The sequence below is a fragment of the Rhinolophus hipposideros genome, assembly GCF_964194185.1.
Source record: "Rhinolophus hipposideros genome assembly, chromosome: 7".
Classification (NCBI taxonomy): domain Eukaryota; kingdom Metazoa; phylum Chordata; class Mammalia; order Chiroptera; family Rhinolophidae; genus Rhinolophus; species Rhinolophus hipposideros.
The window spans coordinates 47,662,649-47,683,272 of record NC_138053.1 but is presented as its reverse complement, the minus strand read 5'-3'; the positions used below and the strand labels follow the sequence as shown (position 1 = coordinate 47,683,272).

The window sequence follows — 20,624 nt, the reverse complement described above, 5'->3', positions numbered from 1 at the left end:
TCTGATGGAACTGGGAGAGCAAAGACTGGTGTCTCTTTATTTTCCTTTTTTTCCAAAAATCAGAAGTAGTGGTGATAATATTACTGGGAAGGGGGGAGCCTTTACTGAGGTGGTATTCTTGGGATCATCTCCGTGAACACCCCTTGTTGTCTCACTGTCACCCCGGATGCTGTCAGACACATGGCTGCCTGTGGTGAACCCTCGCTTATCTACCAGATACTCCATTCACAGTTGCTAAAAGAATGCCATCACTGGCAAAGGTTCCTGTGACAGTCACTTACTCAAAGCCACACAGGAGTAAAGATAGTGAAAAGACGATCTCAATATCAAATGATAAGCATGTGAAACAACAAAGGGTCTGATTACGGAAAGTCTCACATAGGTTATTTTTATAATTCACCTTAAATGTTTTAATAATTAAAATTCTTTCCTTCTTAAGGCATTGTTTTTTTTCATTGGTTTGTCAAAGTTTTCGACAGTCTTCCTCACTTCTGAAAATATTAGGCTTTTGGCTCAGGAAAATCAGAATTTGTTACATAGCCCATTTTCCCATTGTGGTTAGATGGCTTATGTGTCGACACATGGATCCAGCTAAAAACTGTCCCAGAACCAGCACTTCCTCTGTGTCACTCTGGCTTCTTGGCTATGATTCTGGCCCATTAATGTTAGGTTTGAATTAAAGACCTGACTGGTTGAAGAGAAACAAATAGACTCTCATTCCCTCAAGGGACAATATGAATAAAGCTCATTAGTTATGTTCGCTCAGTAACAGTAATAGAGATTTTTAGTGATAGAAGAAAAGTTTTCCTTCTTTCAATTACTTTTCCCTGCAGGCTAAATAGAGATATGGATCTCATTTCCTAAGCCCAATATACTATTTGGGTTTGCTTTCAATAAAATATCTATGAAATGTCTCCAGCATGATCCCTGTTTAATGGATTTAGTTGTAAAGCTTAATTCATATCAGATTTTCTAAGTGAGAGATCACTGTCAACTTATTGTTAATTGAATTCAATAAAATCAAGGTTTCTATAATTAATGTGAACCACTTAATCTTTCAGCTCCTTGAATGAATGTAATTTTCTAAACACAGGTATCTTCTCATTTAATGAGATAGCAACATTTTGAGGAAAATGAGTATACATGTGACTCTTAATATCAAATTAAGTATACCTGAGTTCTTTTAAAAACATAATAAGAGAATAAAAATAATAAAATATTATCAAACTTACCCAAAATGTTAATAGTATGTTGTCCAGAGTATTGGAACAAATTAAATATAGTAACAGTGAAGAAGTGGCATTGTACAAAGAACAATGGTTTTAGTGTCAGTAGACATGGGCTATATGCCTACCTGTGCCTCTAACTCCCTGGTTGACATTGGGTAAACCACCAACCCTTCTGGGCCTTGTTCATATCTGCAAGTTGACTGTTGGGCTAGACGGAATGATTCAAGTTCCTTTCACTATTAGAGTTCTGTGATTCTGTATGCTGTAACATGGAATCAGAAATATTTGTTATCATTATTTTCTTTTATTTTAGAGAATTTAAAGTATTCACAAAAGTAGACAGAAGAGTATGATAATGAACACCCATGGACCCATCAAGCAACCTCTGTCATCATTACCTCACTACCAGTCATGCCCCTCCCATACCTCCCTCCTTTGACCCCTCTCCTGTGTGACTGTAAAGCAAATCCCAGATCTTAGAAGCTCTTTATCAATATAATCCCTTTGCCATCTGTACTGTTAGCACTTGAGGTCCTAGAAATTTTATTTTGTTTCTAACAAGCCTCAAATTGCTTCACTATTTCTTTCCTTTTCATTTTTTAATTGAAAATTTTGAGAGAACTGTACATTTACATGCAGTAATAAGAAATAATGAGAAAGATCCCATGTACCCTTTACCCAATTTCCCCCAGTGGTAACATCTTGCAGAACTAAAGTATAATAGCACAGTCAGGATACTGGCATGGATACAATTCACTGATCTGATTCAGACTTCTCCAGTTTTACGTGTGTGTGTGTGTGTGTGTGTGTGTGTGTGTGTGTGTGTGTGGTTCTACAGAGTTTTATCACATGTGGAGTTTCGGGTATCTACCACCCCAGTCAAGATACAGAACGGTTCCATCACCACAAGGATTCCTCATGTTGCTCATTTGTAACCATACCCACTTCCCTCCACACCACCCCTCCAAAACTGATCTTCTCTCTATTCTTCATTTCTAAATTTGTTATTTCAAAAATATTATATAAATGGAAACATACAGTCTGTAACCTTTTTGTTTTATTCCAAAAGGATTTATTTTATTTTTCAATACAGTTGAAATGCAATATTATATTTGTTTCAGATATACAGCATAGTGATCAGACATTTATATACTGTATGAAGTGATCACCCTGATAAGCCTAGTACCCATCTGACACCATTTGTAGCTATTGCAATGTTATTGACTATATTCCCTATGCTGTACTTTACATCTCCGTGACTATTTTAGTAACTGGAAATTTGTACTTTTTAATCCCTTTCATCTTTTTCACCCATCCCCGCAACACCCTGCTCTCTGGTTACCACCAATTTGTTCTCCGTATCTATGAGTTTCTGTTTTGTTCATTTATTTAGTTTTTTTAGATTCTGCATGTAAATGAAATCATATGGTATTTGTCTTACTCTGTCTGACATACTTCACTTAGTACAATACCCTCTAGGTCTATCCATGTTGCAAATGGCAACATTTCATTCTTTTTATGGCTGAGTAATATTCCATTGTATATATGTACCACTTCTTCATCTAATCATCTATCTGTGGACATTTAGGTTGCTTCTATATCTTGGCTATTGTAAATAATGCTGCAATGAATATATATATATATATATATATATATATATATATATATATATACCTATGTCTTTTCGAAATAATGTTTTAGATTTCTTTGGATAAATATCCAGAAGTAGAATTGCTGGGTCTTATGGTAGTTCTATTTTTAATTTTTTGAGGAGCCTCCATACTGTCTTCTATAGTGGCTGCACCAATTTTCAATCCTACCGCCAGTGCACAAGGGTTCCCTTTTCTCCACATTCTCTCCAACACTTGTTGTTTGTTGATTTATTGATGATATCCGTATGACAGGTGTGAAGTGATGTCTCATTGTGGTTTTAATTTGCATTTTCCTGATGATTAGTGATGTTGAGCATCTTTTCATATGTCTATTGGCCATCTGTATGTCCTCTTTGGAGAAATGTCTATTCTGGAGCTCTACCCATTTTTTTGATCAGGTTGTTTTGTGGGGGTTTTTTTTGGTGTTAAGTTGTATGAGATCACTATATATTTGGATATTAACCCTTTATCTGACGTATTATTGATGAATGTCTTCTCCCATTTAGTAGGTTGTCTTTTCACTTTGTTGATGATTTCCTTTGCTGTGCAAAAACTTTTTAGTTTGATGTACTTATATTTGCTTACTTTTCTTTTGTTTCCCTTGCTTGGGGAGACATATAAAAAATATTGCTGAAAGTGATGTCAAAGATTTTACTGCCTATGTTTTCTTCTAGGGGTTTTATAGTTTTGGGTCTTACATTTAAGTCTTTAATCCATTTTGAGTTTATTCTTATATATATGGTGCAAGAAAGTGGTCTAGTTTCATTTTTTTTTGCATGCATCTATCTAGTTTTTCAACACCGTTTATTGAAGAAACCATATATTCTTTGTATATCCTTTCTTCCTTCATCATAGATTAGTTAACCATATAGGCGTGGACTTATTTCCGGGTTCTCTATTCTGTTTCATTGATCTGTGTCTGTTTTTATAATGCTGTTTTGATAACGATAGCCTTGTACTGTGTTTGGAAAGACCTAGCCAGACAATCAGCTCTAATGTGTCTTTTGGAGTGAATATTAATATAAGACCCAGTATTATATTTATTATATTACATTATATTATGTTATATTATATTATATTCCCCGTCTTATAGTAAAATAGGACTGAGTCTTATATTAATTTTTGCTCCAAAAGACTCATTAGAGCTGATTGTCTAGCTTGGTCTTATTTTTGGGGAAACATGGTAGTATAGTTTGATATCAGGTAGTATGACACTTCCAACTTTGTTCTTCTTTCTCAACATTGATTTGACTATTCAAGGTCTTTTGTGGTTACATATAAATTTTAGGATTATTTGTTCTAGTTCTGTGAAAAATACCATTGGTATTTTGACAGGGGTTGAATGGAATCTGTAGATTGTTTGGGGTAGTATGGACATTTTAATGATATTAATTCTGCCTATCCATGAACATGGTGTAGCCTTCCATTTATTTGTGTCTTCTTCAATTTCTTTCTTCAATGTCTTACAGTTTTCCAAGTATAGGTCTTTTACTTCCTTGGTTAAATTTATTCCTAGGTATTTTATTCTTTTTGGAATTCCTGGAAGATTCACCCAGGTGGTTGTGTGTGTCTAGTTTGCTCTTTTCATTGCTGAGTAGTGTGGAATAATGTACCACAATTTGTTTAACAATGACCTGTTGAAGGACAGCTGAACAGTTTCAAGTTTTTGGCTATGCTGAATAAAACTGCTATGAAAATTTGTGTACAGATTTTTCAATTCTCTGGGATAAATATCCAACAGTGTAATTGGCAGATTGCGTGGTAAGTACATGTTTAGTTTTATAAGAAACTGATGTATGGTTTTATATTCCATGAATGATTTAGTTTCTCTGCATCTTCACCAACATTTGAAGATGTCACTGTTAGTTATTTTAGCCATTCTGATAGATATGCAGTGTTATCTCATTGTTGTTTTAATTTGCATTTCCCTAATGGCTAATGATGTTGAACATCTTTTTCATATGCTTATTGTCATTTGTATGTCATCTTTGGTGATCTTTTGTATTTTTACTCTACCATTTAGGTGAGGTTGCTGGCAAATTACCTATGAAGTGTGTTATAGTATACTTAGGTGGGGGGAAACAGACCTGCTACTGAAGTAGAAAATATTGCTTTCTCTGGTTCTCAGCTCTGTGTTTGAATCTCTGGGAATACAAAGATGAATAAGAAAAGACCCTTAGTCTTGAAGTTCTAATGCTACCTGACACTTTTGGAAAGGGAAGCAAAAAATATGTGGAAGTCTGTGATTTCCAACTGGCATGGCTTCAGGGGGTGATATTTGTGTGGGTATCATAAAGGTGAACACAAATGATGGAAAGAGCCTCGCCGACACAGACCAAGGATTCAAATTCATTGAATATGAGTTAAGTATGTAAAAATGTCTTTTCCCATAGATGGCTGCCTAGAGCAAGGGGCTGGGTGACACAACAGCATTCTCAATTAGAGGACAGGTACTCCAGCCTTCACATCCCATGAGGCACTCAGCTGCCATTGAGGACATTGACTGGAGTGAAACCACTAATAGGCTCTTCAGGAAACTTGTTCTGGCCCCTCTCTCTTATTCCTTGGCCCTCCTAATTGTTCCAGAGAACCTAGATCTATGTCTAATTGGTCACCAGTTGCAAGTACCTAGTGTCAACCCCAACACACACCTGAGTGCTTAATTTGAGTTTGGGTGAAGTACATTCTTTCCATGAATTTTATCCTCCCTATCAGGACTGAGTCTCAGGCAGTATAATTCTGTAGTTTTCTGCAAAAATTAATGACCCAATTCAGTATTTACTTAAGAACTGAGCAGTGATGATCTAAGAAGAAATATCTCAATAGAGAAGAATAGGGAATGAATACACACACACACGCAAACACACACACACAAACACAAATCTAATTTATAGTAAAGGTGGCATTAAAAATCAATGGGAAAATGAACTGTTGGACTGTTAGAAGTAATCTGAGAAAAATTCCTACCTCACACCATATACAAAAACAAAATTCAGGTGGATTCATTGTCTAAATGTAAATTTTAAAACGTGTACGCAGGTGTTAGGTGGGTAGTAAACTTGTTGGAATTGTCATTTCGTGAGATGTATAAATGTCTAATCATTATGTTCTTTTGTACACCTGAAACTAATAAAATGTGTGGGTGAGAATATGCGCATGTAGAAAAAAGGAGTTAAACATTTTTATAAATTTATAGAGGTGACTTCATAGCAGGATGCCTTCTGATGAAGATAGGCAACTCAGTAGCTGCAAATAGAAAATGTACAGATTTAGCTACATAAAAAGTATAATAAAGAAGAAAAACAAGATATAATGTACAAGAAACAAAGTTAAAAGAAACCGAGTGAAAATGTTTTATGCATTACACATATACTTATCACACCTTCTTGCACACCTGTTTATCTATGTCTATATCTCAAATGGAGTTATTATTTCTAATTCCTTGGAATTATATCAATTAAATACAAATAATTTATATAATTCAATGAGGAAAATGAACACTGACTATTACAAAACTAGGCAAAGGATAGGAAAGGATAATCACAGAAGAATACAAATTACCAATAAACATGAATAGATGTTCACTTTTACTAATAATCAAGAACCTAGAAATTAAACGAAAAAAAATGACATTTAAAAATTCATCAAATAGACAAAAATTAAAAGCAAAAATAACATTCAGTATTTATGGGATATGGGAAAGGACTATCTCATACTTTTTGTTGAGAATATAAATTGATACAGCCTACTTCTGAGGACAGATTGGAAGTATCAAAATTTAAAATGCACATATCCTTTTATACAGTAATGCTGCCTTTAGGAATCTGCACCACAGAAAAACAGAGGTGCAGAACGATATATGTGCTAAGATATTCATAGCAGCATTAGTTGTAGTAGCAGAAAATTATAATCAACCTAAAATATCAGCAATATAGAAATGTTAAAAAAAATAAAACCTATAGCATAGTAATGCAATGGAACACAGTAAAACCATTAAAAGGATCAAAATCTACGGCGCTGACATGGCAGCACATGGTAGGATGCCCACAAGTGAAAAATCAAATCAAGGACCATATGTACATACAGCATGATTTAACTGGCAGTAGTTGTGTGTGTGTGTGTGTGTGTGTGTGTGTGTGTGTGTATTTGTAGGCTTAGAAGTATAAAAAAGTCTGAAAAAATACACAGCGACCTTTAAAAAATGGTTACAAATCTGAGGTATAGAACTGCTGGGTTGAGGGGAATTTTACTTTTTATTTTATGTACTTGTTTAGTGTTTGTAATTATTTTTTATCACAAAGATGTAATGTTTTATAATGTTAAGAAAGAGAAGAAATTATAAATGCTAAACAACCCAATTGTTGACCAAAAAGAAAGAATTTGGTTAAAAGAATTGCCTTAAAAGATGGTATAGATATCTTTACCTAACACAAATTTCAATAAACAAACAGAAAACCTCTTTCTTGCTAGTGTATTAATTTTCTGTACTGGAATATTTAGTTCAGTGATTTCTCTCTGGTTATTTAATTCATTGTGCTTAATTGATAGTATTTACTGGAATTTAGTGAAAAACTATTTTGTAACCAGTTGTGATTTATCTCGTGTAATATCTCGCCCAATGAATTGATGGTGAATGGGGAATTAGTAAAGCAGAGACAGATCTGGAAAACAGTCTGTGGCTTTACTTATCTCCACAGGAAACCTTATTTCATATTGATAAAGTTTGAAATCTTACCTGTAGCTCGTTCCGATTGTTCATTGTCATTGTTACTGTTTTAATAAGAGATAGCAATGAGCCAAACCAACCTGCTTCTTTCCTTTTTACTAACTTAATTTCAAAGGAAATTCTTCAATACAAATAAATAAATGAATGTGGGTTGAACCAGACTCAACATGTCTATTTAATTGCTTCTGAACATTAAGATACATTCTTAAGAAACCCAACACATCATAAAAAAATCAACCAGTAAAGAATGATTAGGTGAGACATGAACTGGCTATAACCATCTTTGCTTACAAAACCCTATTTAAGCTGACATTAATATTTGCCTTCTACTCTATTATAAATAAAGATTTGTTGTAGAAACATACCAAAGATAGCACAATAATAAAGAAGAGAGATTCAGCTCAGGTTTTGAAATGTACCTAACAAACTCAACCTCTTGCAAAATAACTTTCTTATTCAAAATGGAACTGGGAATTGTTCAGCACACAATGAATCATCTTTTGGCAAGTACAATAGAATCTTTAGGGACATTTCACAGCCTCTTGTACAATTGTGAGGATGTTTTTAGCTTTCACAGGTAAGGAAGACGGTAGCTTGTATAGCCATCATCTTGTTGCTAAAATTGAACAGTAAAGATTTTTCTGAGTTGCCTTTGCAATAGATCTTTTCTTTTTTCCTTCCTGTTTCTTTACCCAGACCTGCTTTGTCTCTCAAAAACAATCTGGAATTACTTAATGCTAATGTTTTCTGGTTTTACTATTTACCCAGGACTCAAGTGTTAAACATTAATGTGGGAAACTCCCTTTTCCTTACCTCATAGTTCTATATTTATTTAACTGTTATTCTGCAAGAAGAAAACCCATCTTTCTCTCTCTACGTTAGTGTACTTTTTGTTTTAATTGACAAACACATTTTGTTTTTGTTTTTGCTTTTTTTTCAGGAAGCTTTAGAGTTACCCCTGGATGACTTTGAAGTGACTGAGACCACAGCAGCAACCGAAGTGATTAAATATGAGTATCATGTCTTACATTCCTGTAGCTACCAAGTGCCTGTGCTTTACTTCAGGGCAAGCTTTTTAGGTAAGACCATGTTGGAAGCTCAGTGTAAATCCATAACGTTTACATATTAAGGCAGAAGGCAGATTTAGAAAATTATTCTTGAAAGAGAAAAAAATAGAGTTAAAAATAAGAAAATTGTGGGTGAGGTAAGGTTTTACCAGTAACTTTTCTCAGGCTTTAGAAAGAGAGCATCGAGACTTCAGAGTGAATGATATCATCCCAGCCTTAAGTCTGATCTTCAGATTCTTGGCCTTCTGCCCAACGTTGACTAAGCCCCCTGGCCCTGTTTTTCCTTTACTTTAAACAAGTAAGAACAACTGAAAGCTACAATGTTTATTTACTTCTAACTTTACAGTAAAAATTTCTTTCCATCTCAAGTGATCCCATTAACAAAAAAGCCCTGATACCTTCTTCCCCCAATGCTAATAATTATTTCAAGAACCATTTATCAATTAGTTTAAGCTCTACTGAAACACAGCACTAATATTTCCTTTGGCCATCTATACATCTCCAGTGCCTTAGCTTCCTGCAGTGCTGTTACTCAACTCATTACTCTTGCCAAGAAGGTGGAAACACCCTGTCTCTTCGGAGGCCTTTGCTAATAAAGCTTATTTAATCAGCAACTGCATGGAGTCTTCACCCTGCATCGCTGCGTGACTTTCCCTTCATGTCCTCCAACCGCACAGGGGTCAACATTTTGGGTCAGCATATCAAGGCCCTGCCATTCCCAGGCCCAGGGACAACAAGACCTACTTCCCCAGCCAGTCCCTACCCTATGTCTCCTTTTCTGTCTGGTCTTATCAGCAGCACTTGCCATTTCGAGCAGCCTTCTAACTTTGGATAGCTCAGACATCTGAATTTAGCCAGTGATATTTTATTTTTAATTAAAAAGTAGCTTAAGCTGCTTTGAATGTGTATTTGGTAGATTTAATCACTTGCTGCCTTATATTGTTTAATGGTCTCTAATTTTGCGGTGTTGGCGGTTTAACAAAGCACTTAGGATTTAAAACACAAGAACAAATTCTCATAGACTCCCTGGTGAGAAGATTTTAATCTGAGGTGCAATTCCTAAGAACTGACAATTTGGGGTAAATTTTCAACATGGGACATGGGGAATTGAGGACACTGAGAGTTCACTAATTTACAAACTCTCGCTGCAGATTTATCCATATGATTATTATGGGCCTTTAACACACTCACTTTATTGTAATTCTATTGGTATGGAGCTCAGAGGTTAAAGGAGGCTTCTTGTCAGTGAGCTGCGTTATACTAATAAGTAGAAGGAGATACAGTTATTTACCAGAGTGGGGGCGGAAAATGTCTTTCTTGGTTTTGGTTTATCATGGCTCTACCTAGTACCTTCTAGATTCACAGACGTCGAGGCTGCAGGTAGAGGAAATAGGACATGATTTCTTCAATACTGTACTTTCCTATAATTAGTATTCACCATAAGCAGTTAATCACCAGAGAAGAGCTCCCAGAGACAAAACAAGTTGTTTAGCTTGTCAGCATTAGGGAATTGGAGGTGTTGAAACATGACTGCTTCTAGCGGGAAGTGGGTCTTGCCCAGGCTGCTGGATGAGCTCAGACGTGGGCCTTGCTCTTACGTGCCAACAGCTCCCCTTACAGTACAGCACAGTAATTGTTCCTGCAAGTCCAATTATATTTTAATGAAATTTGTATACTTCCTAAGATCTTTTCTTCATGATGGTTTTCTATTCCTTAAAAAAAATTAGCATTCTTGGGTTCTATTTATATGCTTTTAAGATTCCCTTTATTATGCTTAATAAAGGAAAACCAAAACAAAATCAAAATCATTGATTTTGTTAGGAAGCATTCCTTGTTCTCCTCCCCACCCCATTCTGTGTTATATCGAATGAGCATTAGAAATTTTTTTAATTCCAGAGTTCATTTAGTGCTTGTTCAGCTACATTAAAACATCAAATTTTATCTTTACAGAGCATACTGAATGTTTTCTTGTAGCGAAACATGAAAAATGGTTCTTTCCTTTATCATATTTCCTTTATCATATAATTTCTTTTCTTTTTTCCACCTAACTTAACTTAATGGGTATTCTAAAAATGTATAGCCCCTTACTCTGGAGTCATACTTTTTAATTTATTCCCCTCAATCCATTCCCTTTTTCTGTGATGTCTGATTTCTCTGTTTTTTCATCTGTGTGTTAAACAAATCTCTGTCAGTGAAGTATGTGGATTCCTAACATCTTTCTCCTATTCCAGGTCCAGATTTTTCTTTGTCTCATTCTAAGAGAGTTCCGACCTAGAAAGGAGGATGACTATAAAATTTCTTGCCCAGGGGTCTTTTTTTTTTTTTGTTGCATCAGAAATAGTTCACTTAGCCTTGTTTTTGGCAGATATTTAGAATTTCTTTTGCATTTGGTTGCTAGTAAAAATCAGTTTCTCTGGTTTACTGTGAATTTTCTTCCAGTACCTCTTTTTTTTTGGGGGGGGGGGGTAGGAACAAGTAGCAATTCCCATTTAAACTGACATTACCTTTTCTTTTATCAACTGGCTTAGATTCCAGAAGAAATCTTTGTTTTTTCCTTTTCTTTATGTAGAAGTTGCTGGAATGAGATGCTTTTACTTTTCTTTCTTTTTAAAAAAATAATTTTAAAAAATTTTCAATTGCAATTGGCATACAATATTATATTAGTTTCAAGTGTACAATTCTGTTTATTGAAGTGCAAATCTATTGGACTGTGATAATCTCTTATTTCTCTATGTTGTCAAATGTCCATCCAACCAACTACTGCCTGAGACTCAGCTAACATGCCACTTGATCTTTTTATTTTCCTAACTACTCTTGTCATTTCAGGTTTGGGAGAGGTAGTAGGACATGGTTAATAACATTTGCTACCTAGCAATGGGTGAGAGGCAGGTAATAATAAATAGCCTACATTTGAATGTAGTGCTTCGTAGTTTGTGAAGTTCATTCTCACAAAGCATGGATATCTTCAAGTACCCAGTGTTTTTTGTTTTTGTTTTTTTTCTTCCACTATTTTTGAATCACCCCGTGTTAAAGAATTATTTGTACCATGCTAAAGGCTTCTAGATACTCCCCATCACTCCGTCAACTTTTTATGTTCCATCTTCCCTTTTGGGGACTTGGCTTTGGTCAAAAGTTGATGGAGAAATGTCAGAAATGTAGTTATAACCTTAGGTATATACATAATTGTTTTGGTTTCACCAGAGTCCTAAGCTTATATATTCCCCCCTTTGATTGATATAACTAGACATTTCCATGTTTATTTCAGATTGAATTCTTATTAACTTCTTCTCTCTCCCTCTTCTTTTCCTTTGTTCTCAATCTCTTATGAAAAATAGACCAAGTGGTTCTTCTCATTTTGAAAATATTTAATTCTTTGGCTGACATATGGGTTCTTCTTAGGAACCGTTTTGACATATTTCTTTAATTAGTCAGAGGGGCCGCTTTTGAATAGGGAAGGAAACATTTCTTCCATTCAGTAACTGAATGTCTTTTCTTTCTGTAGATCCATTCTATTACTGGCCCAGGGAATAAGGGTATAGAATTAAAAATGTAACCTAGATATTTCATGTGAAAGATTGGTCCACTTGTTACATGCCTAACGGCTGCTCATGGAGAAACAGGGCAAAAGACGTAGCCAAATAATAACTCCTTCTCTCAGAGGCAGTATAAACCAAAACAAGATAAAGGTCAGCACAAAGGAAGAATAATGGGAAGTTTGGAATTAGAGCAGTGTATGAGTCATCAAGGAGAAGGAGGAATAGGCTTGTTGTGGTCCGAACAAGAGGATCTTTGGAGTACAAAGAAGAGAATGACAGGAACATAAGAAAGATGGGGGTTGGAGACAGTTAGAGAATGAAAGTAAAATATACATAGCTCTGCCCAACAACTTGCAAGGGAAGGTAACAGGCTGACTTTTCAGAGGCTGGGGAAAACATTGGAGAAAGGGAGAAGGGCGAGTGCCAAGCTGAAGGGCTGGAGAGAGCATGGCCTATTTGGGGAACAGTGAGAAGAACCCCTACTCCAGTTTGGAGTAGGGGTTCCCTTAAGATGGATTGTGGAGGAAATGATTGAAAGGATACGTTGAGGTCAAATTATGGGAGAGATAATGAATGGGAATGGATCGGAGGATATAAAGAAAAAGTGAAAGATTGAGCAGAAGTGAATGGGACCAGTGGAGGGATTTCCTAGAGCAGAAATTATGACTGAGTAAAACAGAATAGATGAAGGAGGAGAAAAAATTATGAAGAATGAAATTTTAGGAAGAGGAATTTGGCTTTTTTTGTATTGTTGACAGCATCATTTTAATGTTTTTGTAATAACCTCTTAGAGAAAATGAGCTGGAAAGAACACATTTTTAGGGAAAATTACCATTGGCAGAAGAGTGATAGTTAAGGCAGCTTGTTGAACAGGAAAAGAAAAAGTGGATTAGAGAGGTACTTAAAGACTGAGGCAAAAATGATTCTAGTTAATTATTACAATTAGCAGAAAATAGAAAATGATTTGACAGATAATTTAGTCTTGTTTGATTTTAGAGATTCTTTAAGAAAGTTCATATGTGCCACTTATATTTATGTAAACAGTTAGTAAATCTAGCCAACATCATAATAGTGAAATGGAACATGAATTTTGAGAGATTAAAAAGAGATTTTAGTGAAATGAAATTTGAAGTTATTACATTTTTTCACTTATAGTGAAAGTTATTAAGAAAAATAATGACAAAATATTTAACTAATAAAAATATATTCAAACTGAAAAGTCCAAATAATAGCGGAACTTTAATGAAAATTCTTTGTTGCACCATGTACATGTTTGAAACATTGTGGGGAGTTAGGGTAGATGTAGGATGCTGGGTTAGAACATATGATGGGAAAAGAATCTCACTGAAAAATCAAGCCCTAATTTAAAAATATTGACGAAAAGGTGTGAGAAAAAATGTGAAACAAAACTACAGGGACAGCTAATTAGCTAAGAGGTTTATTCTAGCCCATGTTAGTACAAAACACCGTATACAGAAAAAGCAACAGCTTTTAAATGGATCCAGAGGCCAGAAAGAGGACATTAAAGGCCAGTGATGTATTTTCTTACCTGCAAGAAACTACACATTAGTGTTCCTGCACCCACGAATGTCTGTGTTGTGGTCCAAAAGGCAGTAACACTTCTTGCCTTACTCTTGGCAGAACCAACCCTGTTTGAAATATCCACTAAAATATACATGAATGAATGCCTACTGTGTGTATAGCACAAAACTCAGCCTATTTTTAAAATATGCTGAAAAAATTTACTGCACAACTTGCAACTAGTTTATTGCTTTTCTCCTCCTTTAAAGTCACAGAGTTCTTCAAGTTCATATACTAGTTGCTATGCTGAGTAGGTGGAGCCTGCGTGCTCCATGGGAAGGAGACCTGTTGAATGGTGCAATAAGGATAGGGAAAGTGCTGCTACAGGCAGGATAGGTCAATGTTTTGTGAGTAAGGAAGTCTGAAGAGAGCCAGAAATACAAAATGCTTAGTACTGGGGTGTCAGATCAAGAGGTTGGGATCAAACCCGCGGCATACTTTAGATAGGATTGAAAGGTCTGCTTTAGAACCTGCAGACCGAACATTGGTCTTCATTCATCTGGTGGCAGGTATGGTCTTCAAAGTTCTGATGAAGAGTGATATCTCAGAGGTGATGTCTCAGGTATCTTGTGGATCTAATGCTGCTTCCCTTGGGACATTCTCTGATTAAAAGATTCCTCAAGAAGGTCTTGTATGTATTTCTGTTACCTTAAGTGTTTAACTTAATTTAAATGAGAGGTTAGAGCATCATTTTCATTATTATATGATTCTTAACACAATATGTAGACAGTTTAAAGCAGGGGTGTCCAAACTGCAGCCCATGATCCATTTTTTATTGACCCACAGCAAATTCCAAAAATATATTTAGTTTACTTAAATAAACCAGGTGAGGCAATACGTACTTCACCTCGAGTGAGAGGCCTGGCTGTTTGTGTATTTTACCAAATATGGCCCTTGGTGAAAAACGTTGAAAAAAGTTTGGACACCCCTGGTTTAAAGTGAGTCAAAATTACTCCTCTTTGTGCTATTTTTTGGGCATATTTTATTTCTCATAAAAATCAGTAGTAACATTTGTCAACTTTCTCATGCACTAAAAGACATCTGACATTTATTTTCTACTCAAAATTACTACATAAATATATAACATTTAAAAATTTGGGGCTCATAATTTTGAAAATAGATGATTATTAAGCAGGACTTTTAAACAATTTATTTGGGTTAAAATAATTAGGTGTACTTAATTGCAGATAATTGAACCTGACCATGGTAAATAGTAAAGGACTTATTGGAACGGTCCATCATAGAGTAACCAAAGGCATTAGAATGCCAAGATGAGGGGCTGCCTCTGCGCTTTAATGGTGCAAAATGCGGCCCCACCTTCCACTTATTTTGGAATTTCTCTCCCAAATTGGAAGTATGTTTGGTTATTGAAAAATAAAATCAGTATCCACTACATATGAATCTACTTAATACTATGGATTTATATATAAAGTATGAGGTTTTTAAATTATAATTACAGAACGTTTAACCAATGAATTTTTTTTATCACGATTGTTCAGTCTTGATTCTTAGTAGTAATTGTGCTAATTGCTCTAGATTAATGTTGAATGTTCATCTGTCCAACTACTGGAGAATAGTTATGAACAAGGCATGAAGATGTTTCTGGAATGCAGAGAGGAATAAAGGAAATCAGATATGGGTGATGCCCTCAAGTTGCTTACAGTCTAACAAGGGAAAGTCAGGTCTGAAATTCATGGGAACAAGTAGAATATGTTAAGGGCTGTAAGAGAGGTAAAAATTGCCACCAGGCAGAGAGTAGATTGGTATTTGCTAGAGGCTGGGGGTGGGGGAAATGGGGAAATGGTCAAAGGGTACAAACTGTCACTTATAAGATGAGTAAGTTTTAGGGATATAATGTACAGTATGGTGACTGTAGTGAACAATGCTGTATTGTATACTTGAAAGTTGCTAAGAAAGTTTTTCAAATGTTCTCACTCCACCCCCCCCCAAATAAAGGTATCAGATATGATAAATGTGTTAACTAACCTTATTGTGGTAATCATTTCCCTATATATGTATATCAAATCATCATGTTCTACACCTTATACTTATGACAATGTTATATGTCCATTACATCTGAATAAAGTTGGGGGGAAAATTGCTACCAGGGCTCAGAAGACAGACATTACTTTGAGCTGGAGTAAATCAAGAGAGGCCTTGGCTGGACTTTGGGTTTGTCCATGCAGTGATAAGGGAAAGGGCAGGCCCAGGCCTAGTACGAAAACCTGAAAAGGCAAAATTCTACATACTCCTAGATTAGGCAGTGTCAGTGGAGACTAGTAGTGGCAACAGCAACAACACAACTAATATGTGTGTGTCACTTTACAGTTTACAAAGAGCTCCTGGGTACAGAGACACACTATGTAGTGGTGAAAGTACCCGGTAGGAGTTGGAAAGCCTTGGTTCTGATTTCTAGCTTTGCTGCTTACCAACTGTATGACCTTGGCGAAGATATTGAACTTTTTGTTTCCTTTCTTTCATCATCTGAAAAGAAAAAAACCCCCACAAACTGAGATAATAATAATAATACCAACTTCATAAATGTGTAAAGATTGTGAGATAATATAGAAATGGGACTTGACACATAGTATCTTTCAACAGTGCTAGCTGAGCTATATATATCTTGATCCTCACAATAACAGTGTAAAGTAGAAATTGTTATCCTCATGCACAGACATAAAAACTGAGTGTGTGGAGGGGTTAAATGATTTGTTCAAGGGTACATAGAAAACTAAGGAGTTGAGGCTCAAATTCCATCGCCTGTTCGTTTTTTGTTTGTTTGTTTATGTATGTATGTATGTATGTATGTATGTATGTATGTATTTTACTGCATGATGCTGTAATTCAAATAACAACCAAAACTTAAGGAACATATGAATGAAGTTAATTAATTGTTGTCATACGTAAGTGAAAATAATCTGTATTTGAGGAATTTTCATTCCGATTTCCTCAGATTAAGAGAGATACAGAATGCTAAAAATGTATGTGGGGGTAAATAACAATTGCGGACCAGGCCAGCACAGTAGCTGATATGAATGCACATGAACAATTAACACTCATTTCATATCACAATGTAATTTTGTCACTGAAGCAAAAATGAATTTTCCCCTTTGGTGGAGCATCATCTCTGCCTTCCTATAGAGTATGACATGAATTTTTATGTCTTTCAAGCTCTCTTGAAGACAATATATTGAATTATGACATATTTCATTTTGAAAAATCCACTCTCTCCTTTTTATTTCTACTGACCACATTAAGAACATTATTCTTAAACTTACTCTAAATAATGTATACTTTCTCTAATCTTCATTTTAAGTGTTAGGAAATTTTTGTCAAACTATGCACAGTAGGATAAAGGTGACTTCTGCGTGCTTACACTAGAGTAAGTTAGGGCTAGTGAAATATCTCACACTGGTATTTGGTTCATGAAAACTAATAGCCTTGAGAAATTTAATATAGAAAGCTGCACATTTTGAGTAATATATAGATTACTTGACATGTAGGTTATTACTCAATCCAGAAGTTTTATATGAAAATGTTCAATTAAATGCTACTGGCAGTTGCTTAAGATTGTACTTTTTAATTATTCTATTTTTCATCCAATGTCTCTTCTTCTTTTGTCATTGACATTTTAGGTTGCTGATAGAATATTCCTTTAGCTCAAATGTGTATTACCATTCCAGGTGATAGAGACACATAGTAGGCACTCAGTAAGTGCTTATTGTTAAATCAATGACCTTAATTTACCATGTTCATTTTGTGGGTTACTGCTGAAATATTTCAGCTTCTACTTCACTTTTTCAAGTATGCAAGGGATTTTACGAGCTTCTCAGCCTCTGTGTGATTAATGAGATTTCTAAGCATGTTCAAATTGGTGCTGTCGAATATCTAGGGTCTGAAATTAGAGAGTTGTTGATTGAGTATGGTAATGTCTCTTCTGGCTGAGGCCAGACAGAAAACATAGACCCTTTTAACAGGGCTTAAAGTTTCTGATTGAAGATACCTTGAACTGAATATGAAGGCACGTGATGTGGTAGTGAACTTAGCCAAGTATTTGTTTATGCCCGCATTTAATTTTGAGCTGAAGTTTGGGTCTTCAGTTTTCACAAATAAGGAGACAGATACAAAATTATAAAATTCTTCAAGTGTCTGCCATATTTAAGCTCTGTTTTTGTGATGTGGTTCTTTGTATATTTGACTATCTTAGTTCATTGATTTCAATGGGATTTCTGAAAGCTCCATTTTGGTTTTGGAATTATTAATTAATCACAATCATATTTGAATATATTTTAGATATCAGTTGTATATGGCACAGTTAGAGACATTAATAATGAGGTCAATTTTTTTTTTGTATAAAAGGATGCAAAACTAACTTTTGTATGAAGGTGTATGAGCATGAAGGTGTGAGCTATGATTAGCAAACCAATGATGAAGGCTTGGGAAAGGAACCTACACTGTACTTTATTATATCATTATTGTCATGTCTATATGTGAGAGACAAAGCTCTATCACCCAAATGTTCTATAGTGTAAGCACTTGGCAGCAACTGGAGAGATGGACACTTTTGCCCAGGCAGCTTGCACAAGCACTTATTTAACTATCATTAATACATGTGTCTTTAAACAATTCTGTAAATGTGTTAGAGAATGCACTCACATTCATTCACTTAAAATACACTGTTCTCTTTATAGCAAGTGGTAACACATGCATATAGGAGTGTCATGCATTTTTTTCTCTTTTGAACTTATTTTTAACTCCGTGTGATTATCTGTTATTCTAAGTTGACCAGATCATTTTTTAATTCCTATATCTGGAGGTGTTAAATCTTTTTTTCTCCCTCTAAATTTGGTGATGTTTGAAAACTTATGCTACATACCCTCAAGTCTAACATCAAATCTGATGAAAATATTCTATCACCTTTGTTCTGGGTCTCTCCACATTGTTGCTGTGATGCTGATTATTGCATTTGATATGAATGTTTCCTGCAGAGTATGCAGGTTTTTGACAGTGGTAATATTGAAACCATTTACTCCATCCTTAGATTGTTGACTGAAATGTTTTCAAGAATAAAATTAAAAGCATTACTGATTACCAGATATTAAACCCAGCATTCTACTCTAGGTCTGTAAAGCCTTTCTCTGACTTAGAGGATATAAAGGTAACAAAGGCGTTCTTTCACTTATCATTTATTCAGTAAATATTTATAAAGCATTTGCAATGTATAAGTGAGGCTTAGAATTACACAGCGAGACGGCAATGATGAAAGGATAGACGCAGTCTCTGCTTTCAGAGGCAACATGCAATGGCAGGAAGAGCACTGAATTGTGAGTCCTGAGACCTGAATTCTAGTTCCAGTGCAGTCATGAACTAGCTGCATAATTTTGGCAGACGTATATTTATTTGTGAAATTAGTAATTGACTAGCTCTAATATTTTATTATCTTACAAATTGATTTCTTCTAACTCGGACATCTGAAAAAATTTTAAAAGCCTGCCATCTTTTTATGCTTTGATTATTTAGTTTGCTATTTGACACTGGAATACTTACGATCCTATCGTCCTTCTCCAACACCAATACACACACACGGACGCATGCACTCACATACCCGTGTGCATGTGCATGGTTTGAAGATGTGTAGTGTTTATCTTAAGAGCCAAGTTTGTCTCCACGCTGTAAATGTGTTCAGAAAACAATATAACACAGATACTGAAGGCAGCTTGTTTTTAACTTGTAGCTAAACATGACATTCAAATGTTAATTGGATGAATAAATCTTGTTCATTTTATAGACATGGAAATGTCAATGGAATAAAACTATTTATCACAAGATAATGGTATCCTGCCGCCAGATAAATGCCAAGATGAAGATACTTATTGAAAATGTATCAAAATATTCTATTGCTATTTATTGAAAATAAAGGTTGAGGAAAAGTTCAACTTTTCAGGTCAAACATGAGAAATGCTCTGCCTATGGTAATAGTATATTACTATATCAAACACAATGTGCATGGTGTAGCAACATGGGGAAATTCTAAGAAATATGGTCTATAAATGAATCTTTTCACTTTGCAGTATGAGCATTACTGAATAGTGCAATGAGGGCTGGGAGGAGACACCTAATATTTATTTAGCTCTTATTATGTGTCTGACACAGTCCTGAGTGTGTTCACTGATGTAAGCCTCATGAGAACCAGATTTGAAAAGGATTACTATCCTTGTTTACCAGGTAAATTAAAAGCTAAAAAACTTGCAGTCTTATAAAGAGTAAGTGCCAACAACAGGATTCAAACTCAGCCCAGACTCCAAATCTAGTCCTCTTTTTCCTCCCCCCTCACATCTCTACTTGTCTAAGTCTGAATACAGTGCCGTTTGGGTTTTGTTTTTCGTTCTTTGGGGGGGGTGGCGGGGGGCGATGGTGGTTTGAGTAGATTATTTCCCCAAATTTTGTTGCACTTGATGACCAAACATGTCTTTGTTGCTAATGATTTAATATACTGATGGGTTTTCTTTACATTATTGTGAACTTGCCTCAGGAAAACTTCACAGCCATAAGTCTGAAGGACTTGGCAGCTGTGAATGGGCCAAGTTGCAGTCAAACTGCAGCGGTTAGTCCACCTTCCCTCTGGCGGTGTCCGGTATAAAAGTTCTAGGTAACTCCCTCTTTCTGCTATTTTTCCTAAACTTAGACCTATCTCCCTATTTTTCCACTTTACTTATCTTGTGCCATAATGGTCTTCATAAAATACGTTAATTGTGGGGTTAAGGATATAGGTGAATAATTGAAGCTGTTTGAACAAAGAAAAGGAGTATTGTTGTTCGCTATAGCGTTTACTA

At 35.3% G+C, this 20,624-nt stretch overlaps 1 protein-coding gene across 5 annotated transcripts in view; it reads left to right on the top strand.

Moving 5' to 3' along the window:
• The window catches only part of ATG10 (autophagy related 10), a 312,754-nt gene that overhangs the window by 223,825 nt on the left and 68,305 nt on the right, over positions 1–20,624 (top strand). For all 5 annotated transcript variants that reach the window (XR_013993689.1, XM_081054357.1, XM_081054356.1 and 2 more), the window contains one exon: positions 8,548–8,686. Coding sequence is in view for 4 of the 5 variants with exons in the window: in XM_081054357.1 (XP_080910483.1) it covers positions 8,548–8,686 (139 nt within the window). In the remaining variant the exon portion in view is untranslated. The remainder of the gene's footprint in view (positions 1–8,547; positions 8,687–20,624) is intronic.